This window comes from Rhinoraja longicauda, chromosome 3 (assembly GCF_053455715.1).
Source record: "Rhinoraja longicauda isolate Sanriku21f chromosome 3, sRhiLon1.1, whole genome shotgun sequence".
Lineage (NCBI taxonomy): Eukaryota > Metazoa > Chordata > Chondrichthyes > Rajiformes > Arhynchobatidae > Rhinoraja > Rhinoraja longicauda.
The window spans coordinates 985762-1013537 of NC_135955.1; the positions used below are offsets into that span (position 1 = coordinate 985762).

Here is a 27776-nt window from a genome sequence, read left to right on the forward strand (position 1 = left end):
AGTGGGTGAGGAGTTGGCAGGTGCAAGACAGTCTGGGAAATTGAGATTATCCACTTTAGATGGAATATTACTACGAATTTTGCAGTCCAATGGGATCTGAGGATCCCGGAAATGTGAGATCATGCACTTCAATCAGAATTTGAACGGTAAATTATTGTCGCAATGGAAAGAGATTGCAAATTAGTGGAATATAACAATGTACTATGCGTGATTCACAAAGTTGGCAGGCATGTGTAACAAATGGTTAAGTGGGTAGTTAGCACGTGGACCTTTATTGCAAAGGAATTTAGAAATAGGAACTAAAAATGAATCGAGTAATGGCAGATGGAGTTTAACCCGAGCAAAGTGAGGTATTGCACTTTGAGAGGTTGAATGTCAGGAGAAAGTATACAGTTCATGACAAGACCTTTAACAGCATTGATGTGCTGAGGGATGTTGGGGTCCAAGTAAGGTGGCAGCACAAGTAGATAGGGTGGTAAAGAATACGTATGGTATGCTTGCTTTCATTGCTAAGACAATTGAGTATAAATGTCATGATCCAGCTTTATAGGACTTTGGTTCGGCCGCTTTTGGAGTATTGTGTGCAGTTCAGGTGGCTTCATTAACGGAGAGTTGTGAAGCATTGGAGAGAGTAGAGGAGGTATAGCAAAATGTTGCCTGGATTAGAGGGTTTCAGCTGCAGGGAGTGGTTGGATAAACTTTGATTGCTTTCTCTGGAATGTTGGAAGTTGAGGGGAGACTTGATAGAAGTATATAGAATTATCTCCTTCTTTTGTGTCCATCATCCATGCTTCAAATGTTACATCACTGTCATCATCCGTCCTGAAATGGGCGCAAGCTTCTGGTGACAATCAGTGGGAGCCATCACTTGTACAGTAGATGATGGTGGTAGCAGAGTTAGCTCAGGACACTTACAGTTTCCAGCCCCGGCACGTGGACGCTTCTGCTATGGGGCCTATAAAATTATAAGAGGCATAGGCAGGGTAGACAGTACACCACTTTGGCCCACAATGTTTGTGCTGAACATGATGTCTAACTGATCTAATCTGCCTATACATGGTCCACATCTTTCCTGTAATGGAACCAGAACTAATATAACCGGAACTGCATGCAGTACTCCAGATGCAACCTAACCAAAGTGCTATAAGGCTGCAGTTTGTTGAGTGATAGAGCAGACTCGAATCCTGCTTGTGTCTTTATTTTTCTTTGTCGTTTGTTAAAATAAAAATTGGAATTGAAGTGATTTCCTTGGTGCAGATGGCCTGTGATACTGCGGGGAAAGCTCAAAATTTGCTGAGTTGCAAATTTATCATAAAATATGTCCAGTCTCCTGTAACTTGCATCTGCTTACCTCACAGCAATGTCCAAACACCATGAGGAGAATCGTTTTCATTCAAGTAAGTGACTCTTCTCTGGCATCACTGCAGACAGTAAAACAGAATGTTGCATTATTGACATCAGCCCAGTGTAGGTGCAGGATGGTAAATGTTCAAGGAACAGTGCAGTTTAAAACTTTACTTAAACAGTTGTGTACATTGTGTATGTGTGTAGTTTTAGTCGTTGTGGTTAGCTGGTTTGAGGCAGGTTTGTTTTGAACAGTGCTGCATGCTACAGTTGTGGGGGGGGGGGGTTCTGCCTCACAATTTCATAACAAAATTGATCATTAAGCCTTCAAATCTGCTGGCCCTCAGTAATCCTGTCTATCTCAGTCTCTGACTTTTTTTGCAATCTAGTCTTTCGTACACGCTCATTAACATTCTGCCCCCCTGCCCCAGCAGCCACCTCCACTGGGGCAGTTTACAGTAGACAATTAATCTACAAACCAACAAACCTTTGGCATGAGCAACCAACAAAAACATAGCAGCAAGATTTTGTAAGTTCCACGCAGTCTGCACCTGAGTCAGAATCAAACCCAAGTTGCTGGAAGTGTGAAACAGGATGTTCACGGGCATATTCAGAACCGGCTTAGCCATAGGCACAAAGGTAGTGGTGAAAGTCCATGAGAGTGAGATCAGTACTAGGCCCTTACGTGTACATGATCTTGCATGAAAGTGTGCATGGATTGGTTGGTAAGTTTGCAGACCACACAAAAAATTGGTGGAGTTTCAGAAAGTGAGGAAGTTCATCTAAACGATACAACGGGATATAGATTAGCGATGTGCGCAGAGAAATGGCAGATGGAGTTTAATCTGGGCAAGTCTGAGGTGTTGAACTAACAGAAGTCAAATGTAAGGAGTTAATGCCCGACCCTTAAAAGCATTGATGCGCAGTGATCCAAATCCATAGTTCTCTGAAAGTAGCAACACCTGTAGATGGTGATAAAGGTGTAGGGTGTGCTTGCTTTCATCAGGAGCATCTGTACCCATTGAGTATGGATGCTCCTCGACTTACGATGCTTCGACTTACGATATTTCGACTTTACGATGGTGCAAAAGTGATATACATTCAGTAGAAACCGTACTTGGAATTTTCCCGGCTTTTCCCGGCTGGCAGGCCTGTCCGCTGCTCAGACTGGCAGTGTCTTATGCGGTACGGTACTCTGTGGTGATGCTGGGCAACGGCAGCGAGCCGCACCTCCCAGTCAGCCACGGTTGCGAGCTGCCACGGCTGTGATGTTTGGTAGGTCAGGTGTATTAAATACATTTTCGAGGTGCAATATTTTCGATTTACGATGGGTTTATCGGAACGTAACCCCATCATAAGTTGAGGAGCAACTGTATGAGTCCGTAATTTCTCAATGTTTTGATGATGTGGAATGACCTGATATGTTTATTAAATTATCAGAGACCCATGTCAATCCAAGCCTGCCTTATCTGTATACGTCCAAAAATCCTTTCAATATTGTAGTTGTACACACCATAACCACTTCCCCTGGCAGCTCTTCCTACATAAGCAGTACCTTCATAAAAGGTTGCCCCTCAGATCCTTTTTAATTTTTTCTCTCACTTTAAACATATGCACTCTAGTTTTAGACTCCCCTACCCTGGGGAAAGGTCTGTGGCTAAATAGTCTTTCCCCCCAGGTGGAAATGGCAAATACTAATGAGCTTGACAAATACTAAAGCTTTTGATAAGGTCCCACACAGGAGATAAGTGGGCAAAATTAGAGCACATGGTATTGGGGGTACGGTACTGACAATGGATAGAAAATTGGTTGGCAGGCAGGAAACAAAGAGTAGGGATTAACGGGTCCCTTTCAGAATGGCAGGCAGTGACTAGTGGGGTTCCACAAGGCTCTTTGCTGGGACTGCAGCTATTTACAATCTGCATTAATGATTTAGGTGAAGGGATTAAAAGTAACATTAGCAAATTTGCAGATGACACAAAGCTGGGTGGCAGTGTGAACTGTGAGGAGGATGCTATGAGAATGCAGGGTGACTTGGACAAGTTGGGTGAGATGGCAGATGCATTTTAATGTGGATAAATGTGAGGTTATCCACTTTGGTGGCAAGAACAGGAAGGCAGATTATTATCTGAATGGTATCAAGTTAGGAAAAGGGGAAGTACAACGAGATCTGGGTGTCCTTGTTCAGCAGTCACTGAAAGTAAGCTACAGGTACAGCAGGCAGTGAAGAAAGCTAATGGCATGTTGACCTTCATAACAAGAGGAGTTGAATATAGGAGCAAAGAGGTCCTTCTGCAGTTGTACAGGGCACGAGTGAGACCACATCTGGAGTATTGTGTGCAGTTTTGGTCTCCAAATTTGAAGAAGGACATCCTTGCTATTGGGGCAGTGCAGCGTAGGTTCACCATGTAAGGCCCCGGGATGGCGGGACTGTCATTTGGGGAAAGAATGGAGTGACTGGGCTTTAGAAGGATGACAGGGAATCTTATTGAAACATATAAGATTATTAAGGGATTGGACACGCTTGAGGCAGGAAACATGTTCCCAATGTTGGGGAAGTCCAGAACCAGGGGCCACAGTTTAAGAATAAGGGGGAGGCCATTTGGAACGGAGATGAGGAAAAACTTTTTCACCCAGACAGTTGTGAATCTGTGGAATTCTCTGCCTCAGAAGACAGTGGAGGCCAATTCTCTGGATGCTTTCAAGAGAGAGTTAGATAGAGCTCTTAAAGATAACGGAGTTAAGGTAAGAGGGAGAAAATGTAAAGATTTGTAAGGCAACATTTTACACAGTGACTGGAGCCTAGAACACACTGCAAGGGAAGTGTGCTTTAGAGCTATCCAGTATGGAAACAGACCCTATTCATTCATGCTGACCAAGTTGGCATTCTAGGCTAGTTTAATGAGTCGGGACATTGTGTTGTAGCTGTACAAGATTTTGATGCGCCCACATTTGGAGTACTATGTGCAGTTTTGGTCACTCTGCTATAGGAAGGATGTCATTAAAAAGGGTGCAAAAAGATTCACGAAGATGTTACTGGGTCTGGAGGGTTTGAGTTATAAAGACGGGCTGGATAGATTGTGTCTTTTTTCCCAGAGGATGCTGAGGAAGAAAGATATATAAATCACGAGGAGCATAGGTAACGTGAATACCCTGCTCCCCAAGGTAAGAGAGTCAACTTAAAACGCATCTAAAGCCTAAGGTGAGAAGGGAAATATTAAATAGGTACCGGAGAGATGACTGTTTCACACGGAGTATAATGTGTACCTTGAACAAGTGGCTGAGGAAATGTTAGTGATGGGTACAGTTAGAAGGTATCACAAAATGCTGGAGTAACTCAGCGGGTCAGGCAGCATCTAGGAGAGAGGGAATGGGTCTGAAGAAGGGTCGAGACCCTTCTTCAGGCTTCTTCAGACCCATTCCCTCCTAGATGCTGCCTGACCTGCTGAGTTACTCCAGCATTTTGTGATACCTTCGATTTGGAGCAGCATCTGCAGTTATATTCTTACACTACATGGGTACAGTTAGAATGCTTAAGAGAGATTTAGACAGGTACATGGATAAGGATTGGAGGCATAGTACCAGGCGCAGGCAAGTCAAGTCAAGCCAATTTTATTTGTATAGCACATTTAAAAACAACCCACGTTGACCAAAGTGCTGTACATCTGATTAGGTACTAAGGAAAAAAATGAAACATACAGTAGCACGCAAACAGTTCACAGCGCCTCCTCAATGAGCCTCAAACGCTAGGGAGTAGAAATAGGTTTTGAGCCTGGACTTAAAGGAGTCGATGGAGGGAGCAGTTCTGATGGGGAGAGGGATGCTGTTCCACAGTCTAGGAGCTGCAACCGCAAAAGCGCGGTCACCCCTGAGCTTAAGCCTAGACCGCGGGATAGTGAGTAGCCCCAAGTCGGCCGACCCTGGAGTTAGAGAGGGGGGTTAGAAGATTTTTGATGTAGGGGGGGGGAATGTCCATTTAGGGCTTTATACGTGAATAGGAGGAGCTTGAAGTTGATTCTGTACCGTACAGGGAGCCAGTGGAGAGAGGCCAGAATCGGGGTGATGTGGTCCCTTTTATGGGTACCCGTCAGGAGTCTCGCTGCGGCGTTTTGGACCAGTTGCAGGCGGGACAGGGAAGATTGGCTGATCCCAGTGTATAGGGAGTTGCAGTAGTCTAGGCGGGAGGAAATGAAAGCGTGAATGATTTTTTCTGTGTCGTCGAATTGGAGGAAAGGTTTGATTTTAGCTATGGTTCGAAGTTGGAAGAAGCTGGTTTTGAAGAAGTGGGACTATCTCGTTGAGGCAGCTTATTCAGCATGGATGATTGGGCCAAAGGACCTGTTTCCACGCTGAAGAGAAACAAAAAACAAATCTGCTGGGACCCCGGTTAATTTTTAAATTGTTGCTGGCCACCGATGACTGGCAGGCAGCAGATGTACTGTTGTTCAAAAACAACACCAGGTCATTACAGGACATGGAGTCTAACATTTGTAGTATGAATTATTGGAGAGTTCTGAGATGCAGGATTAATCTCCCCCAGCGACTGTGTCGATCCACACTGCTCCACCGCCCAGCAGCAGGTCACAGCCCCAGCAGCAGGTCACAGCCGTCGCTGTACCCGGCTCCCAGGACCAGCAGCAGGTCACAGCCGTCGCTGTACCTGGCTCCCAGTCCCAGCAGCCGTCGCTGTAACCGGCTCCCAGGCCCAGCAGCCGTCGCTGTACCCGGCTCCCAGTCCCAGCAGCCGTCGCTGTACCCGGCTCCCAGTCCCAGCAGCCGTCGCTGTACCCGGCTCCCAGTCCCAGCAGCCGTCGCTGTACCCGGCTCCCAGTCCCAGCAGCCGTCGCTGTACCCGGCTCCCAGGCCCAGCAGCCGTCGCTGTACCCGGCTCCCAGGCCCAGCAGCCGTCGCTGTACCTGGCTCCCAGGCCCAGCAGCCGTCGCTGTACCTGGCTCCCAGGACCAGCAGCCATCGCTGTACCCGGCTCCCAGGCCCAGCAGCCGTCGCTGTACCCGGCTCCCAGTCCCAGCAGCTGTCGCTGTACCTGGCTCCCAGGCCCAGCAGCCGTCGCTGTACCCGGCTCCCAGGCCCAGCAGCCGTCGCTGTACCTGGCTCCCAGGCCCAGCAGCCGTCGCTGTACCTGGCTCCCAGGCCCAGCAGCCGTCGCTGTACCCGGCTCCCAGGCCCAGCAGCCGTCGCTGTACCCAGCTCCCAGGCCCAGCAGCCGTCGCTGTACCCCGCTCCCAGGCCCAGCAGCCGTCGCTGTACCCGGCTCCCAGGCCCAGCAGCCGTCGCTGTACCCCGCTCCCAGGCCCAGCAGCCGTCGCTGTACCTGGCTCCCAGGCCCAGCAGCCGTCGCTGTACCCAGCTCCCAGGCCCAGCAGCCGTCGCTGTACCCAGCTCCCAGGCCCAGCAGCCGTCGCTGTACCCGGCTCCCAGGCCCAGCAGCCGTCGCTGTACCCGGCTCCCAGGACCAGCAACATGTCGCAGCTCCACCCGGCTCACAGACCCCACCAGGCAGAGTCCCACAGCACCGCTGGGTCCTACTGCTCACCCCCCCCTACTACAGGTAACCACAACAAGTTCTCCACTGGGTCTCCCCCTTCCACCTCTAGCCAGGCGACCCTAACTACTCCCCACATCGGTCCTCATGCTCCCCTCCGCTATGTTAACCCACCACCCCCCCACCATACATCCCCTCCACCTCCGCCTGCCCCCCTGCCTTCATCCGACCCCAACCCCCACACTTGCTGGGTGTTCACCATCCCCCCTGACCTCCCCCTTTCAGACACTGAACGGTCTGTCCACAGCAGAGGCCTCACCTTTGTTCCCCTCCGCTCCCACATCAACGCGTCCCGCGTCCGCCATGACGTGGATCTCTTCTTCTGCCGCCTCCGAGCCTTTTTCCATGGGAAGGAGTCCTCACCCCCCCAGTGATGACCCCTTCTCCCATCTCCAGCGGATCCCCTCCTCTTGGCCAACTGGCCTCACTAGAACTTTTCATCTCAAACTGCCGGCGTGACATTAACCGCCTCAAATTCTCCACTCCCCTGACTATCTCTAACCTCTCTCCTCCTTAACGTACAACCCTCCACTCACTCTGCAACAACCCGGACTTAGTCATCAATACCAGCATCTACAGGATTAATCTGTGCTTGGAAAGATGAGGACTGATCAGGGACAGTCCACATGGCGATTGCAATACATGGAGGTAGATGTAGATGAGTGCTGTGATGAGATCTACAGTGCTGTAGATGAGACTACATGAGCTTCAGTGAAGCCTTTGACAAGGTTCCTCGTAGAAAGCTATTCCAAAAGGCTCGAGCCATAAAATCTGAAGCACGTAGGTAATTTGGATGGAAAATTAGTTTGGAAATAGGAGACAGATTGTGGTGATGAGGTTTGCATATTGAGTTTGCATGATGAGTTGAACATATTTGGATATGAATGTTTGAGATATGATGAATAAGTGTGAAGATATTCTATGTTTCTAGGCAAAGATGTTCTATGTTTCTAGATGATAGAAAAATTGATGATGTTTATTAATAGTGTAGCCAACTTTCAAGGTTAGAGAACAATATCGATCAGCTGATATGGTGGACAGTGCAATGGTATATTAGGTGCTGGACTCTGGGAGGTCAAGTAGTGGTATGACATGCCATGAATGCAGTGCCCCAAGTGAGTATTGACGAACACAGGAACCTTGCTCTGCACACCCATAGAGTTGTAGCGTCATAGAGCTACACAGCATGAAGACTGCCCAACTTGTCCATGCCAATTGATTTATTCACAAAATGCTGGAGTAACTCAGCAGGTCAGGCAGCATCTCGGGAGAGAAGGAATGGGTGACGTTTCGGGTCGAGACCCTTCTTCAGACTGTCCATGCCAATCAATTTTACTTTAACTATGCCCCTCAAGATCTTGTATTCTTCAGCAAGGTCACCCTCAGCCTCCTATATTCCAAAACTAAATCCCAATCCCTCCCGCAAGTCGCAGTAGCATCCCAGTGAATCTCTTCTGTAACTTTTCCAAATTAATTACATTCTTCCAATAGCTGGGAAACCAGAACTGCGCACAGTACTCCAAGCATTGTCTCACCAATGCATCGTGATGCCCCATCTGTTGTATTCAATACCCTTCCAAATGAAGGCAAGAGTTAATAGTATTTAATTGTCATATTATCAACAATTCTTTCTTGCAGTAGCATACAGGCCTGTAAACACAATACAGATAGGTAATATATAAACAAAATGCAAAAGATTAACAACGGCAATACAAGTGCAACAAACCCTAAATCAAAGCAAACACAGACAGTTCATATTTGAGGTTTGTGTGTAATGAACTTGGTGGTCATGGTTTTCAGACTCCTATACTACCTTCCGTGGGCAGGAGTGAAATGAGAGTGTGGCTGGAGAGATTTTGCTCTTAGAGATTGGCTGCTTTTTGAAGCAGTGCCTCCTATAGATCTCTTCGATGGTGTGGAGGTCAGTACTTGAGACCTCAACATTTCTTGTGCACTGGGCAGTTTCTATCACTGCTCTATAATCTCCTTAATTCCTGGGTGTTCAAGTTGTCAGACCAGATGGTGATGCAACCAGTCAGTACACTCACTACCTTCACCTGTGGATGTTCAAGAGGATTCGTTGACATACCAAATCTCATTAATATTCTAAGGAAATACAGGGCACAAAGTGCTGGATTAACTCAGCAGGTCAGGCAACATCTCAGGAAAACATTGATAGGTGGACACCCTTCTTCAGACAGAAATAGATGCATTGATGTGGTTTAAGATAGATCTTCGGAGATATGCACACCCAAACTTGAAATTGTTGACTCTCCACTGCCAACCCATCTTTAAAGACTTGTTTGTGGTTCCTCAGGTTTCTAAAGTCAACAATCAGCTCCTTGCTAATGTTGAGAGCAAGATTGTTATGTTGGCACCATTCCATCAGATTTTCAATCTCGCTGACAATGCTACCTTTTTCCTAACCAGAGCCTCAATGGTTTTTGTCAACAAGGTTTTTGCCCTTCTCCTTTACACAAAAACGCACTCTTGCTATTCCACTATTGAAAGCCGTCCCTTACCTGCAAACAAACTTGTCCACTTTACCTGTGCACGTTTCTGCCTCGTACCTCCAAAACTGGCTTTGCCCCAATTTAGGAATTAACTTTGGGCCATTCCTATCCTTCTTCATAACCACTTTAAAACCTATTAATGTTTGTCACTGGTCCCAATTTCTCCGCCACTGACGATTTCGTCACTTGTCCGATCTCTTTCCCTAAGAGGAGCTGAGCTCCAGGGCTGTGCTCCATCTAGAAGCATGAATGGATAAGGTGGTGAAGGCGGCATACAGAACAAATGCCTTCAGTAGTTTGGCATAGACAATAAGAGCATGGAGGTTATGGTGCTCAGAGTATAGAACAGTAAGAATGGGAAGAAGTCCTACGGCTCACCATGCCTGTGCCAATCATGATGCCAATTTAAACCACACAACTGCCTGCACGTGTTCTGTTTCTCCATTCTTTGCATGTTCATACTGTCTGACTAAATGCTTCTTCAATGTTTCTAACATGCAGTTTTATAAAGCATTGATTAGGATACAGTAGCAGACCCAACCCTTCCGAATTTGGCGGAAAGTTTCCGCTTTCTTATTTTATTTCCGCCATTCCGATTTCGCCTCACATTTTTCCGCAAAACAGTCGGTAATTTCAATTTGTCAATTCGGCCGCTCGATATATGCCAGCTGGTATAGGAGTGATCAAAATTACCGACTGTTTTCGGATGTATTTATTTCACAAAATGCTGGAGTAACTCAGCAGGTCAGGCAGCATCTCAGGAGAGAAGGAATGGGTGACGTTTCTGGTCGAGACCCTTCTTTGGACTGTTTTCGGATGGTTAATATCGATGCGTTGTATTGCGATCCTTGTTAGCACGGTCACAGACTATGAAATCCTTCTGTATGTTTAGTCGAGTCGCATATATCAACACGTACATCACCGCAGGACCGTGGGTGACAACAATCGGGGATATATAGTGCATTAACAGCTGCGGACGATAGAGTTCTCATGCAGATCCATCTGCTGCTGAAAACTTGCATTGCGCGCTATATTATGAATTTTGATGTAAAATTCTGAATTTTGGACGTCAACGTTATGAATTTGTAAAATCAAATGTTGGGAGGTCTGCAGTAGATGTACAGTGTGCAGTTCTAATTGCCACACTGGAAAGGACATGATTGCACTGGACATGTGCAGCGTAGACTTGTCAGGATGCAGGATACTATGCTTCGACTTACAATATTTTGACTTTGCGATGGTGCAAACGGACACGCAATTCGTTTCCGGCCACGTGATCACGTATATTCAGTGCATTTCGACTTACGATATTTTCGGTTTCCGATGGGATTCTGGGAACGTGACCCCAATGTAAGTTGAGGAGCACCTGTATTGCTGTGTTATGAGGAGAATCTGGGGAGGCTGTGTGCTTTTTCTTCCTTGCTGCAAAGGAAGTTCAGTGGTATCGATAAGATAGGAAGTGAGAAATTTCACCCCACACTGGTAGCATTTGAAGACATTGGCTTTGGGTGAATGTTAGGAAGATATTGGGGGGGGGGGGGGGGGGCTGGATCGTGAACGATGACGAGATGGAGTACAGAAAAGAAATAGAAAGCCTGGTAACAATGTGTGAGGACAACAACCTCCCCTTCAATGGCAACAAATCGGAAGAGCGGTTATCAACTTTGGGAAGTGTGGTGGAGTAGGTGCCCCAATCAGCACCAATGGTGCCAAAGTAGAAATGGTTGAGAACTTTAAATATTACCAAAGATACGTTGTGGACTAAATACATCGAAACCACACTGACTCCTCGACTTCGTCAGGAAACTATAAAAATTCAGCATGTCTACATTGACTCTCACAAACCTCTGCAGATGCGCCTTCGAAAGCATACTGTCTGATTATATCACAGCTTTGTGTGGGAGCAACTCTGCCCGAGACCTCAAGAAATTGTAGAGTTGTAGCCCAGTCCATGACACAGACCAGACTTACCACCATTGACTCCATCTACACCAAGCAGCTTTGGAAAGTGTCCAACATAATCATTCCTCCTCCTCCCCACTCCTGTTGGGCAGAAGATATAGAAACTTGGAAACTCACTCCAACTGTCTCAGGAACATCCTCTGTTCAGAGGCTTCTGAACAATCCTTTCATCAGTTAGGGTGCAGTCTTGACGTTCTAACCTATCTCACTGCTAACATTTGACTTTTTGTCTGGAACTTTGACACTGTAACGCTGAAAACTATATTCTGCATCCCATATCTTGCTCTTCATTTTATCGTTTGTACTTGAGTTTGACTTGATTGTATTCATGTATAATATCTGATTTGATTGGATAGCATGCAAACAAAAGCTTTTTGCTATACCTCCGTATACAAGAGTAATAAGCATAAGCCTATTGAACAGAACGTAGAACGGTACAGCACAGGAACCGGCCCTTCATTCCACAACATCTGTGCTCAACAGGATGCCAAGATAAATGAATCTCACCTGCCTGCAGTTAGTCCCCACCCCTGCATTCCCTGCATGTCCATGTGCCTATCTGAAAGCGTCGTAAACACCACTATTGTATCTGCCTCCTCTTCCATTCCTGGCAGCACATTCCAGACACCCACCACTCTGTCCAAAAAGCAACTCGCCCTGCATATGTCCTTTAAATGTTCTCCTTCTCATCTCAAGACTGGGCCCTCTAGTTTTTGATATTTCCACCCAGGGGAAAAATGTTCGGACTGCCTACCCTATCTATGCCCCTCATCATTTTATGTACTTTTCAAGAGATTCAGGATGATGGCCATCCGGGGTAATGGGAGGGATGGTGTTGGGAAACAGGCTCCACCATTCGCCTGCTTGCCTGTCTCATCCCACCAGTAGGTTTTTTTGGCTCCATTTTACACTGTGCCGTGCCTCATTTGAGTTCTCTACTTTGGACCCTCCGCGCAAATGCAAGGCTGAGATGTTTGATTTTTTTTGTACTCTGAGGAGATTTAAGGATTGAGAAGGATGGGGATAAAGCATGATTATTCTAAATGATGCAGATTTAAAGAGTTGAATGGACTTCATTATTATTTCTTTTGTATTGATGGTGAATCATGTAATATTTTTTCTTCCAGAAGGTGGCAGTTCAAAAGCCAAACGAGCAAAGTACTCAAGCCACAAGCAGAGGGTGATAGTAATGCTGTACAACAGAGTGTGTGACATAGTCGCCAACATGGCCGAACTGCTGGAGATACAGCTCCTCACCGACACTACAATCCTACAGGTAATCAACTCAACACCACCGTGTCTAGGTAGGCACAAAATGCAGGAGTAACTCAGCGGGTCAGGCAGCATCTCTGGAGAGAAGGAATGGGTGACGTTTCAGTCTCGCCCCGAAACGTAACCCATTCCTTCTCTCCAGAGATGCTGCCTAACTCGCTGAGTTACTCCAGCATTTTGTGTCTACCTTCGATTTAAACCAGCATCTGCAGTTTTTTCCTACCACCTTGTCTAGCATTTGCACCACTCGTTTTCAAGCTTTTCTGTTCCTCTGCTCTAACTCTATTTGCAAGTTTACAGATGACACCACCTGGTGGCGGGCCAGGTCTCGAACAAATGACAAGACTGAGTATCGGATGGAGATAACTGAGTAACTTAATGGCAAGACAGCTCCCTCTCTCTCAATGTCAGAAAAATAAAGGAGCTCGTATCGACTTCAGGAAGTGGGTTAGAGTACATGACCCAATAGTGCCAAAGAGCTTCGAGGTGTGAATATCACTGACAATTTGTCCTGGTGCAAACACATTGATGCTATGGCCAAGAAAGCACACCAACACCTCTCCAGCCTTGGAAAGCTAAGGATTTTCCACATGTCTCCAGTGACTCTTCCCAATTTCTGAAGATGCACCATAGCAAGCATCCTATTGGAATGCATCACAGCTTGGCATGGCAATTGCTCGGCTCAAGACTGCGAGAAATGACAGAGTTGTGAACGCAGCCCACACAAACCAGCTCCTCCCCCACATCAACTCCACCTGCACTTCATGCTACCTCCGGAAAACAGCCACTTATGGACTAATCATACCCCGATCATTCCTCCTCAACCATTGCACAGAGAAATCACGTACCAACGTACTCAAGAACATCTTCCCCGCTGTTACCAGACTTGAATGAACCTCTCAGAAGTTAAGGGAGTAGTCCTAATCTCCCAAACTACATTACAAATCTATAATTTTATTCACAAAATGCTGGAGTAACTCAGCAGGTCAGGCAGCATCTCGGGGGAGAAGGAATGGGTGACGTTTCGGGTCGGTAGTCCGGGTTGGGTCCGAATTGGGAGGTCTGGAAACGGAGCTGGAAACCACGAGGCAGAAGATGGAGGCGCAGGCAAGTCCCAAGGAAGCAGATGTGGCTGTGGTAGCGAGTCTGGGTCAAATCTATAATCTGCACTTTCTCTGTAGCTGTAACATTACATTGTGCATTGTTTATTTTTCTCTTTTGCACTACCTGATGTATGATCTAACTGGACATTGAGGCGTTTCGACACATACTTAAAGTATGATTTGCCTGGATGACACAAAACAAAGTTTTTCACTGTATCTTGATTTACATAACAATAATAAGCAGATGCTATTACCGGCCCCCTTTCACCCTTTTCATTTCCCCACCTACTCCATCTGCCCATTACCCACTGGATCTCTTTCATCCCCACTCTCCCCTCCCCCCCCCTCTGTTGTCTCTATCTGCCACCACCCCTCATTCAGTTCCATTCTTCACCTTTTCCTGTCAGATTCCAGAATCTGCAGCCTTTGGTGTTTATTATTGTCACGTGTACTGCAATTCAGTGAAAAGTTTTGTTTGTGTGCTTTCCAGTCAAATCACACCATACATAAGTACAATCAAGCCCTACACAAGTACAACAGTTGGTGCAGAGAAAAAAATACCAGAGAGCAGAATATAGTGTTGCAGCATCGTAGCGTTACAATTACAGAGACAGTCCAAAATCTGCAATGAGGTGGGTTGGGAGATCAGAACTACATCTTATGTAGCTTGTGGGAGGATTGTTCAGTATTCTGATATCAATGGGGAAGCTGTTCCTGAGTCTGGTGGTGCTGCTTTCAGGTTCTGTATCTTCTGCCCAAGTGGAGAAAGGGAATGACCAGGTGTAAATGGTCCTTGATTGTGTTAGCTGCTCTCCTGAGGCAGTGTGAAGTGTAGGTGGAGTCGATGGTGAGGAGTCTGTTCTGTGCATGGACTAGACGACATCCACAACTTTCTGCAATTTCTTGCTGTCTTGGGCAGAGTTCCCGTTCTTCTCCCTTTTTTTGCCCATTTCTATATCCATGCCATCATATTACCTTCAACTCCATCAGCGCTTGTATCCAGACCTTTAGAACCATAATCGTCCAGCACGGTCCTTTGAACACCACAGCTATGCTGACCATTTTGCCCAACTACTCTACTTGGAAGCTGAACAGCAGCAGGGAAAGATCTAATAGGAACCTTTTTTACACAAAGGGTGGTAGTTGTTTGGAATGAGCTGCCGGAGGAGGTAGTTGAAACAGATACTATCATGACGTTTAAGAGACATTTGGACAGATATATGGAATAGAATAGGTTTAGAGGGCTATATGCCATGGCTATGGCAGGCGGAACTAGTGTGGATGGGGCATGCTGGTCGGCATGGGCAGGTTGTGCCGAAGGGCATGTTTCCACACTATATGACTCTAGCAACGAGAGATTTATAGACAATAGGTGCAGGAGGAGGCCATTTGGCCCTTCCAGCCAGCACCGCCATTCAATGTGATCATGGCTGATCATTCACAATCAGTACCCCATACCCCCTGACTCCATTAAAAGAAAAAGGAATGTTTTGAAATGCTGAGGCAGCCCAGAGGCCCGATCGCTGAGGGCATTTAAAAAGGAAATAATACATTTTTGATTGGGGAATTGAGGGCTCTGGGGAACTGGTACAAAGTGGGTAGGAAAAAAACTGCAGATGTTGGTTAAGATCGAAGGTAGACACAAAATGCTGGAGTAACTCAGCGGGTCAGGCAGCATCTCGGAAGAGAAGGAATGGGTGACGTTTCAGGTCGAAACCTTTCTTCATACTGATGTCAGAGAAGGGGGCGGGACAAAGATAGGGTGTAGTCGGAGACAAGAAGACCAGTGGGAGAACTTGGAAGGGGAGGGCTTAGAGAGGGAAAGCAGGGACTATCTGAAGTTAGAGAAATCAATGTTCATATCGTTGGGGTGTAAACTGCCCAAGCGAAATATGAGGTGCTGTTCCTCCAATTTGCGCTGGGCTTCACTCTGACAATGGAGGAGCCCAGGACAGAAAGGTCAGATTGGGAATGGGAGGGGGAGTTGAAGTGCTGAGCCACCGGGAGATCAGGTTGATTAAGACGGACTGAGCAGAGGTGTTCAGCGAAACGATCGCCGAGCCTGCGCTCGGTACAAAGTGGGATGAGGCTGGGATATTGAGCGGTGAGTGGCCCTTCCTCTCGTGCTCTCACCATTTCCTCATCACAGAGCCTTGCTGGTGCTGCTTGTTTACACTTTGATTTTTCTTTATAGTTGTTTCAATAATTCTCCTGGATAGATGTTTGGCCAGGTGGGCTTCACATACCTGCTGCTCCTTTTCTCATCTTGCAGATAGAGATGTCACGCTGGCAGTTTGTTTAATCCTCTGACACTTTTTTAGTTTAGAGATACAGCGTGGAAACAGGCCCTTCAGCCCACCGGGTCCGCGCCGACCAGCGTTCCCTGCACATTAACACTATCCTACACACACTAGGGACAATTTACACTTATATCAAGCCAATTAACCTACAAACCTGCACGTCTTTGGAGTGTGCGAGGAAACCGAAGATCTCAGAGAAAACCCATGGGGTCACGGGGCGAACGTACAAACTCCGTACAGACAGCACCAGTAGTCGGGATGGAACCTGGGTCTCTGGCGCCGCAAGATTAGCAAGTTTGCTGATGACACAAAAGTGAGTGGTTTTGCAGATAGTGAAGATGGTTGTGAAAGATTGCAGCAGGATCTGCATCGATTGGACAGGTGGGCGGAGGAATGGTTGATGGAATTTAACACAGAGAAGTGTGAGGTGTTGCATTTTGGGACGTCGAACAAGGGCAGGGCCTACTCAGTAAATGGTAGGCCTCTGGGTAGTGTTGTAGAGCAGAGGGATCTAGGAGTACAGGTGCATGGTTCTTTGAAGGTGGAGTCGCAGGTAGATAAGATGGTCAAAAAGGCTTTTGACACTTTGGCCTTCATCAGTCAGAGTATTGAGTATAGACGTTGGGAGGTCATGTTGCAGTTGTATAAGACGTTGGTGAAACCGCATTTAAAATATTGTGTTCAGTTCTGGGCACCATGTTGTAGGAAAGATATTGTCAAGCTTGAAAGGGTTCCTAAAAGATTTACGAGGATGTTGCCAGGACTGGAGGGTGTGAGCTATAGGGAGAGGTTGAGCAGGCTGGGTATTCCATGGAGTGTAGGAGGATGAGGGGAGATCTTATAGAGGTGTACAAAATCATGAGAGGAATAGATCGGGTCTTTTACAGAGTAGGGGAATCGAGGACCAGAGGACAGGTTTAAGGTGAAGGGGGAAAGATTTAATTGGAATCTGAGGGATAACTTTTTACACAAAGAGTGGTGGATGTATGGAACAAGCTGCCAGAGGAGGTAGTTGAGGCAGGGACTATCCCAACATTTAAGAAGTAGTTAGACAAGCATATCGATAGGATAGGTTTGGAGGGATATGGACCAAATGCTGGCAGGTGGGACTAGTGTAGCTGGGACATGTTGGCTGGTATGGGTAATTTGGGCCGATGGGCCTGTTTCCACACTGTATCATTCTATGACTATAACTGCAGATGCTGGTTTATAAAATAAGGCACAAAGTGCTGGTGTCCGGCAGCATCTCTGGAGAACATGGATAATGACATTTCGGGTTGGGTCCCTTCTTCAGACTGAGTATTGGGGGGGGGGGAGGCAGGGGACTGGCTGGAAGAGATGAGGGATCGGATCAGCCTGGCAAATAATAGGTTGACATCGGTGAGGAGGGGGTTTTGACAAACACCAGAGATGAAAAGCCTTCATAACGAGAGGATTTGCCTTCATAATGAGAGGATTTGCCTTCATAACGAGAGGATTTCAGTATAGGAGTAAAGAGGTTCTTCTGCAGTTGTAAGACCGCATCTGGAGTATTTGGTCTCCTAATTTGAGGAAGGACATCCTTGTAATTGAGGCAGTGCAGCGTAGGTTCACGAAATTGATCCCTGGGATGGCGGGACTGTCATATGAGGAAAGATTGAAAAGACTAGGCTTGTATTCACTGGAGTTTAGAAGGATGAGAGGGGATCTTATAGAGACATATTAAATTATAAAAGGACTGGACATGCTAGATGCAGGAAAAATGTTCCCAATGTTGGGGGAGTCCTGAACCAGGGGCCACAGTCTTAGAATAAAGGGGGGGGGGCATTTAAAACTGAGGTGAGAAGGAACTTTTTCATCCAGAGAGTTGTGAATTTGTGGAATTCTCTGCCACAGAGGGCAGTGGAGGCCAATTCACTGGATGAATTTAAGAGAGAGTTAGATAGAGCTTTGGGGGCTAGTGGAATTAAGGGATATGGGGAGAAGTTGGGCACAGGTTACTGATTGTGGATGATCAGCCATGATCTCAATGAAGAGCCGAATGGCCTCCTCCAGCACCTATTTACTATATTTCTAAGGCATGAGACAAAGAGATTGAGGAATTGCGAATTGTGAAGCTGGAGGAGGGAAAGTAGGTGGAATGGGAGGAGGAAATGGATCAGAGTCCAGGTGGGGCACAGGAGAGGGGGGAGGACTATCTGGGGGAAGAGGGTTTGGGTAATGTAGTGACCTAAACTTGGTGAATTTAATGTTCATCTAAAATTAGAGAATTCAATTTTCAACATAACTACATTACTCTCCATCTCTCCCTTCCTTGCCCCCATACCCCTCCACCTACATTCCTTCCTTCAGCTGCACAATTTTGCACATCATCAATCCTTTTGTCCTACACCTTCTATCTTTTTATCTCTTGTCTTTGTTCAATCATCTACCTTTCAAAAGCATTTATCAACCTATTACCTGTCGGGCTTTGTACTGCACTACCTTCCAGATCTCTTCTTCCCCCACCCTCTCAACACACACCATCAGTGCAAAGAAGGGTCCGACCCGAAATGTCACCTATCCATGTTCTCCACAGATGCTGCCTGAGCCGCTGAGTTACTCCAGCACTCTATGAAACATCACCTATCCATGTTCTCCAGAGATGCTGCCCGACCCGCTGAGTTACTCCAGCACTCTATGAAATATCACCTATCCATGTTCTCCAGAGATGCTACCTGACCCGCTGAGTTACTCCAGCACTCTGAAACGTCACCTATCCATGTTCTCCAGAGATGCTACCTGACCCGCTGAGTTACTCCAGCACTCTGAAACGTCACCTATCCATGTTCTCCACAGATGCTGCCTGACCCGCTGAGTTACTCCAGCACTGTGTGAAACGTCACCTATCCATGTTCTCCACAGATGCTGCCTGACTCGCTGAGTTACTCCAGGACCTTGTGACTCTTGTTCAACAAAAATTAATATTGTGCCAATGATCAGCTGGGTTCACCCAGTGATGTTGTTGTTTGCCGTGTCCTTTGCGATCATTGTGATGTCTCCCTGAGGATGTCCTAACGGCATACTTTTCTCTTGATTAGGTTTCCTCTATGGGGATTACACCGTTTTTTGTGGAGAACGTCAGTGAGTTGCAGTTATGCGGTATCAAGCTGGTGACGGCTGTAAGTTTGTTACTAGAAATATTTCTTCTTCTTTTGTGGGATGTGGACATTACTGATTGTCATCACTAAATGTTCTTGAGTGTTATGGTAATGGTACCAATGCAGTGCTCAGTTGGTTGGAGTATTTGAACCCATAAAGGAAAGACAAGTCAGGATTGTGCACGATTCAGATGATTTGAAGTAGGTGGTGCTCTGATAGGACCTTGGTAATAAGAGGTCTCCTTTAAGAGATGTATTTGCCCGTGAAATTCTCCCATCTCACATTTAGGAACCCCCCACTTGCCAGACCTTCCCTTTACTTTCCAAGAGTCTCTGCCAATCAACCTTTGCACGTTTCCGTGCAATGCCTTCTTTTTCTATATCTGTCTTAAAAGTAGTATAATTATTTATCACAGATTCTAAAGTGCTCCTCCATTGAGACCAGTCATTGCCCAAGCGACATTTCCCAAGAGGAGGTCTACTGTGTGTGTGCCCCTCGTCTCATCGAGATTGAGGGGGGATCTTATAGAAACTTACAAAATTCTTAAGGGGTTGGACAGGCTAGATGCAGGAAGATTTTTCCCAATGTTGGGGAAGTCCAGAACAAGGGGTCACAGTTTAAGGATAAGGGGGAAGTCTTTTAGGACCGAGATGAGAAAGTTTTTTTTCACACAGAGAGTGGTGAATCTGTGGAATTCTCTGCCACAGAAGGTAGTTGAGGCCAGTTCATTGGCTATATTTAAGAGGGAGTTAGATGTGGCCCTTGTGGCTAAAGGGATCAGGGGTATGGAGAGAAGGCAGGTACGGGATACTGAGTTGGATGATCAGCCATGATCATATTGAATGGCGGTGCAGGCTCGAAGGGCCGAATGGCCTACTCCTGCACCTATTTTCTATGTTTCTATGAGCCATCTCCATACTTCTTGAGAAAACTTTCCTGGCCACACTTTGCAAATTCTGCCCCATCCCGTAGCACTATGGCAGTCCCAGTAAATGTTCTCAACGTGACAATCACTTGATATTACAGCCCTCCTAATCCTTCACCTTTCTGCAATCCCCCTATATATTTGATCCCATTAGAATTGGTTCGCTGTGGAATCCCGAAGTGTAACCAGTCTAGTAACCATCCCTATATGTGCTTCCCTAATAAATAATTCTCTTGCTCACATCAAAGGAACTTAAACTGAATTGATGACACAGACCACTAATACACATGAGACTCGTGGAAGTCCTTATTGAGAATATTTAGGATACCCCTAAATAGACAATAGACAATAGATGCAGGAGGAGGCCATTCGGCCCTTTGAGCCAGCACCGCCATTCAATGTGATCATAGCTGATCATTCTCAATCAGTACCCCGTTCCTGCCTTCTCCCCATACCCCCTGACTCCGCTATCCTTAAGAGCTCTATCTAGCTCTCTCTTGAATGTATTCAGAGAATTGGCCTCCACTGCCTTCTGAGGCAGAGAATTCCACAGATTCACAACTCTCTGACTGAAAAAGTTTTTCCTCATCTCTGTTCTAAATGGCCTACCCCTTATTCTTAAACTGTGGCCCCTGGTTCTGGACTCCCCCAACATTGGGAACATGTTTCCTGCCTCTAACGTGTCCAACCCCTTAATAAATCGGGAGAACTGTCAACAGACGGATTAAATCTTGACTCTCAGCCAGAGTCCCAGACCCCACTATCACCAGACTAACAGATGGTGTCATGCTCCACTGGAAATTAATATTAACTGTGATCTAGTGTATAGTTTTGTTTTGTCTGAACTAGATTCATCACCAAGTAACTAACTTTGAAATGCATGCTTATACACACTTGGGTTTGACGGTGCAGCCGTGCAGATAGAGCTGCTTATAACAAGCTGATTTAGTCTTGTCGCCCTACTGCACTGGTTTGACTTTCAATGGTTTCTTGGTAAAACATCATTGATCAGTTGAAGGATACTGTTTTGGCAGGTGTTTTCTAGATATGAGAAGCACAGACAGTTGATACTGGAAGAGATGTTTGCCTCACTTGCAAAACTCCCAACAAGTAAGAGGAGTTTACGAAATTTCAGGTAACAATTAATTCTTGGTACTACAGTCATAGAGCTCTACAGTATGGAAACAGGCCCTTGGTTCACATTGTCCATGCTGACAAAGTTGTCATTCATGGCTGAAATCCTTCCATATATCTGTGCAGGTGGCTTTTAAAAGTCATGTTCTTAAGTTCTAGGAGCAGAATACGGCCATTCGATCCATCAAGTCTACTCTGCCATTCAACCATGGCTGATCTATCTTTTCCTCTCAACCCCATTCTCCTCACTTTGTCCCATAACCCCTAACACCCTTACTAATAAAAAATCTCTCAATCTCCACCTTAAAATATCCATTGACTTGGTCTCCACAGCCGTCTTTAGCAATGAATTCCACAAATTCACCACCCTCTGACTAAAGAAATTCCTTCTCATCTCCTTTCTAAAGGTACGTCCTTTTATTCTAAGACTGTGGCCTCTGGTCTGAGACGCTTCCACGAGTCGAAACATCCTCTACATTCACTCTATCCAGACCTTTCACTATTTGTTTCAATGAAGTGCCCCCCTCATCCTTCTAAACTCCAGCAAGTACACAAGCCCAGTACCTTCAAACGATCATCTTGTTTCAACCCATTCATTCCTGTGATCATTCTCGTAAACCTCCTCTAGACTCTCTCCAATCCAGCACATCTTTCCTCAGATATGGGGCCTAAAACTGTTCACAGTACTCCAAATGCGGTCTGCCAATGCCTTTCGTATTGTAGTTCTCTGGAAATAAATGCTCGCATTGCATTCCTTATTACGGATTTGACTTGCAAATTAACTTTTGGGAATCCTGCACCCTCTAGTCACTGGCAGCCACCCAGACAAAAGCCCCCTTCATTGCCATTCTCGACCTTCTGCCACCAAGCCAGCCTGCTCTCCATGCTAGTATCTTCCTTCTGATACTGTGGGCTCTCATCTTCTGCATGTGGCACCTTACCAAAGGCCTTCTGAAAATGCAAACAAACCACTTCCACTGACCCTTCTTTGTCTGTCCTAGATAGTCATAGAATAAAAAATACAGTGTGGAAACAGGTCCTTCGGCCCAACTTGCCCACATCGGCCAACATGTCCCAGCTACACTAGTCCCACCTACCTGTGTTTGGTCCATATCCCTCCAAACCTGTCCTATCCATGTTAAGTCCCTGCCTCAACTACCTCTTATGGCAACTTGTTCCATACACCCACCACCATTTGTGTGAAAAAGTTACCCCTCAAACTCTTATTAAATCTCTTCCCCTTCGCCTTAAACCTATGTCCTCTGGTCCTCAATTCACCTACTCTGGACAAGAGACTCTGTGCATCTACCCGATCTATCCCTCTCATGATTTTATGCACCTCAATAAGATCACCCCTTATCCTCCTTTGCTCCAAGGAATAAAGTCCCAGCCTGTTCAAACTCTCCATATAGCTCACACCCTCTAGTCCTGGCAACATCCTTGTAAATCTTCTCTGTACCCTTTCCAGCTTGACAATATCTTTCCTATAACATGGTGCCCAGAACTGAACACAATACTCTAAATGCGGCCTTACCAACGTCTTATACAACTGCAACATGACCTTGCAACCTCTATACTCAATACTCTGACTGATGGAACCAAACACCTTTCTAACCACCCTATCTACCTGCGACCACCTTCAAGGAACCATGCACCTGCACTCCTACATCCCTCTGCTCTACAGCACTCCACAGAGCCCTACCATTCATTGTGTAGGTCCTGTCCATGTTAGCCTTCCCAAAATACACCTCACATTTCTCTGTACCAATCGATCAAGATCCTGCTACAATTTTCACAACCATCTTCACTATCTGCAAAACCACCCACTTTTATATCATCTGTAAACTTGCGAATCTTGCTATGTTCTCATCCAAATAATTGATATAAATGACAAACATTAACGAGCCCAGCACCGAACCCTGAGGCACACCACTCGTCACAGGCCTCCAGTCCACGAAGCAACCATTCACCATCACACTTTGCTTCCTTCCATGAAGCTAATTTTCTATCTATTCAGCTATCTCCCCTTGGATCCCATGCGATCTAACCTTCCAGAGCAGTCTACCATCTGGAACCTTGTCAAATGCTTTGCTGACGTCCATATACAACATCTACAGCTCTGCCCCCATCAACCTTTTTGGTCACGTCTTCAAAAAACTCAATTCAATTGTGAGACACGACCTTCCGCGTACAAAACCATGCAGACTATCCATAATTAGCTGTTGTCCGTCTAAATTCCTGTATATTCTATCCCTCAGAATACTCTCCAGTAACGTACCAACTACAAATGTTAAGCTCACCGGCCTATAGTTCTCAGCATTTTCCCTGCAGCATTTCTTGAATAGAGGCACAACATTTGCCACCCTCCAGTCTTCCGGCAACTCTCCTGTATTTAAAGATGACTCGTAAATTTCAACCAGGCTCCTGCGATTTCCTCTCTAGTTTCCCGCAATGTCCTCGGATATATCTGTTCAGGCCTTGGATCTACCTTCATACACGACAATACCTTCAGCACCTCTTCGACCGCAACACTGACTGGTCTCAAGACACTTCATTGACTGCCCAAAGTTCCTCTGTCCTGTCTTTCTCCTCGGTAAATACAGCGGAGAAATGTGTGAGAAGGAACTGCAGATGCTGATTTAAACCGAAGATAGACACAAAAAGCTGGAGTGACTCAGCGGGCCAGGCAGCATCTCTGTAGAGAAGGAATGGGTGACGTTTCAGGTCAAAACCCTTCCTCAGTCTGAAGACGGGTCTCAACCTGAAACGCCACCCATTCCTTCTCTCCAGAGATGCTGCCTGACCCGCTGAGTTACTCCAGCATTTTGCGTCTCATTGAGTGTGTTCTGCTATTTACTTCGTCAAAGCATTCCCACAGGTTCGTCAGGCAAGATCTCCCTTTCACAAAATCATGCTAATTTCGACCTATTTTATTGTGTGCTTCTAAGTAGTCCAAAACCTTATCCTTTATAATGGACTCTAAAATCTTACCAACCACTGAAGTCAGGCTAACTGGCCTATAGTTTCCGCTCTTCTGCATGCTCCCTTCTTGAACTGTAATATTTGCAATTTTACAATTATCTTGAACCACCCCTGACTAGTGATTCTTGAAAGATCGTATCTGTATCAGCTTCTATAACTTCCTCTGGCAGTTCATTTTAGATACAAATTATCCTCTGAGTCAAACAGTTGCCCTTCAGCTCCCTCTTAAATCTCTCTCCTCTCACCTTAAGCCTATGCCCTCTAGTTTTACAATCCTCCACTCTGGGGAAAAAGACTGGGAGCATTCACTTTATCCTTGCCCCTCATGATCTTGTACATCTCAAAAAGGTCATGCCTCAGCCTCCTACGCTCCGATATTTAAAAAATAGCCCAGCCTGTCCAACCTTTCCTTATAACTAAAGTCATCAACCCCAGGTAATGTTAGTAATGTTCAAATAACATGCTTCCCAGACACCCTGCACCCTCTGAGTTACTGCATTACCAATTTAATGTTTCATTGAAATCTTTCATCAATGTATGAATATTAAACTTTACAATTTCAGATGACCAAGCCCATCTGTGTTCATCTTCTCTCCTGATCCACCCAGCTTCTTTTAACCCCCACCTTCTTTCCACTCCCATGTCCAGAGAACTCTGTTATCCAGTTTCTTTCCCCTCTCCACCTTGTTCCATCCATCCATTGCCCACACATTTAACCTTCTGGGGCTCCAAAACCCACTCCCCAAATGGTTCCATCTGTCCACCTTCCCTTCCTTATTTGGTTTCATTCATCACCTTCCTTCCCTATGACATTGCAGAATCCAGAGCCCTTTGTTGTCTCCATTTCTCACCTTGCAGCCTCCACCCCATGGCTCCATCCACCCTTCATGCCCATCCACAGCAGGTTCTACCTCGCACATGCCAGCTCCAACCTCAGCCCTTGCCCTCACCTCTTTGTACCGACTATCTCCCCTCTACATTCTTCTGTTCAGATGCAGGCCTTGACTCAAAACATCACTTATCCCTCAGCGTCCACAGATGCAGCCCAACCCGCCGAGTTACTCCAGCTGTTTGTTTAAAAACGAAATAAAACTGTGCTGTGCTGTTGCTGCTTAATGCAAAAGACACAAACGTGTTTCTTGCTGGAGTTTTGCAACCAGTAGCTGCAAGAGTTTAAAATTTTAATCCGATGCATTGAATTGCTTCCACTGTCAGGAATAGTGGTTAGGTAATAGCCGTTTCTGATCATTCTCCCTGTTTGCTTTGGTATTCATTCTCATGGTTCATTTCACAAAACAGATTAAACAGCAGTGATATGGATGGCGAACCACTATTTATTCAGATGGTGACGGCCTTGGTCTTGCAGCTGATCCAATGCGTTGTGCACCTCCCAGCTAATGAGAAGGACTCCAGTATGCTTGATGAAGATGGAGAAAAGAAGGTAGGAAGTCCAAAAATATTGATTTGGGAGCAGCTGTTCCTCCACCTTGATCGCTTTGAAAACGCGTAACTTTTAAACTGCACTTGGAAGTGTTTAGCAGGTGCCAGCATTCTGACAGCGAGGTGTGGATGGGTTATTTCAGCTGTCGAGTAAAAATAATTCTGTAAATAATAAGTTTATAAGTGATAGGAGCAGAATTAGGCCATTCGGTCCATCAAGTCTATTCAATTATGGCTGATCTTTCTTTCCCTCTCAACCCCATTGAATTTTTAAATTCATATTCTAAACTCAATTTATAAGGGATAACCTTGTAGTGGTATTTAAAATCATGAGGCAGAAATAAGGTAGATTGTGACAATCTTTTTCCGAGGATAAGGGAATCTAAAACTGGTGGCCGTGGGTTTAAGGTGAAGTGGGGGGGGGGGTTTAAAGGGGACCTTAAATGCAGTTTTTCCTCACACAGAGGGTGATGGATACATGGAATGAGCTGCCAGAGGAAGTAGTTGAGGCGGGTACCATAACATTTGAAAAGTATTTGGGTAGGTTCATGGACAGGAATGGTTCGGAGGGATATGGACCAAACGTGAGCAAAAGGAACTAAGTCAGGAAGGCAGTTTGGCCAGCATGGATGTGTTGGGCTGAAGGGCCTGCTTCTCTGTCATAGAACTCTCAGTCATTTTTAACGGTTCATTGAAATTGCCATGAAGTGACGTTGGAGGTTGGGCAAGTCCTTGTAACTGTGGTGCACACTTTGGAAGGTGAATCAAGCTGTATGTTATTGAGTCATACAGTACAGGCTGTTGTAGGACAGAGATCTTGGAGTAAAGTACAAGTTCCTTGAAAATAATTTAGATTTTTAGATTTAGAGATACAGAGCGGAAACAGGCCCTTCGGCCCACCGAGTCCACGCCGCCCAGCGATCCCCGCACATTAACACTATCCTACACACACTAGGGACAATTTTTACATTTACCAAGTCAATTAACTTACAAACCTGTACGTCTTTGGAGTGTGGGAGGAAACCGAAGATCTCGGAGAAAACCCACGCAATCACGGGGAGAATGTACAAACTCCGTACAGACGGCGCCCGTAGTCAGGATCGAACCTGAGTCTCCGGCACTGCATTCGCTGTAAGGCAACAACTACCGCTGCGCCATCGTGCAGCCCTTAATGACACAGGTAGACACGGTGGTGAAGAAGACCTTTGACACATTTGTTGTCTTTGGTGGGGCACCAGGTACAAGCATTGGAATGTCATGTACAAGACTTTGGTGAGACCGCACTTGGAGTGTTGTGTGTAGTTCTGGTCGCCATACTGTTAGAAGGACGTGATTAAGCTAGAGAGGGTGCAGAAAAGATTCAGAACAATGTTGATGGGACTGTAGGACTTCAGTTCCTTAAGGAAATCTGTCCTTGTAGCAAAGGGAGGCAGAGTGGTGACCGTATAGAGCTGTATAAACCCATGGAAGGCGTAGAGGGCGGTGCAGTGGTGCAGCAGTAACGTTGCTGCCTTACAATGCCAGAGGCCCGCATTCGATCCTGACAACGGGTGTGTTGTCTATATGGAGTTTGTACATTTTTCCTGTGGGTTTTCTCTGGATGTTCCTGTTTCTTCCCACATTCCAAAGATGTGCGGGCTTGTAGATTAATTGGCTTCAGTAAATTATCCTTCTTGTGTAAGTTAGAACTAGTTAGAATTAGATGTTTGCTGTTCAGCGATGACTCGGTGGGCGGGAGGGCCTGTTTCCACGCTGCATCTCAGCGAACTAAACTAAACTAAACTAAACTAATTAGCTGAATGGTCATGGTCTTTTCCCTTATGTAGGTTAAAGGCGCGAGGAAAAGGTTTAAAAGTCCAAGGGACACTTTTTTCACATGGTGGTGGGTACATGAAAGAAATTGCCAGAGGAAGTGTTAGAAGTGGATATAATTACAACGTTTAAAAGACATTTGGACAGGTACTTGGATAGGACGGGTTAGAGGAATATGGGCCAAACGCAGGAAATTGGTCCACACTCGTGGTGGCACCTTCGTCGGCATGAATGAGTTGGGTTGAGGCTTCTGTTCCGTGCTGTATACCTCTAGCTCGCCGTAGACCTGAGAAACGTTAAATAAGA

General features: G+C 46.0%; 1 protein-coding gene across 12 annotated transcripts in view; it reads left to right on the top strand.

Moving 5' to 3' along the window:
- Window positions 1-27776, top strand: part of LOC144611663 (nipped-B-like protein) — a 323382-nt gene that overhangs the window by 199407 nt on the left and 96199 nt on the right. For 6 of the 12 annotated variants that reach the window (XM_078430871.1, XM_078430877.1, XM_078430937.1 and 3 more), the window contains 5 exons: window positions 1359-1397; window positions 12510-12658; window positions 19117-19197; window positions 21137-21237; window positions 25518-25659. In XM_078430871.1, the coding sequence (XP_078286997.1) occupies window positions 1359-1397; window positions 12510-12658; window positions 19117-19197; window positions 21137-21237; window positions 25518-25659 (512 nt within the window). The remainder of the gene's footprint in view (window positions 1-1358; window positions 1398-12509; window positions 12659-19116; window positions 19198-21136; window positions 21238-25517; window positions 25660-27776) is intronic. The other 6 variants (XM_078430886.1, XM_078430903.1, XM_078430957.1 and 3 more) reach the window with 2 other exon arrangements.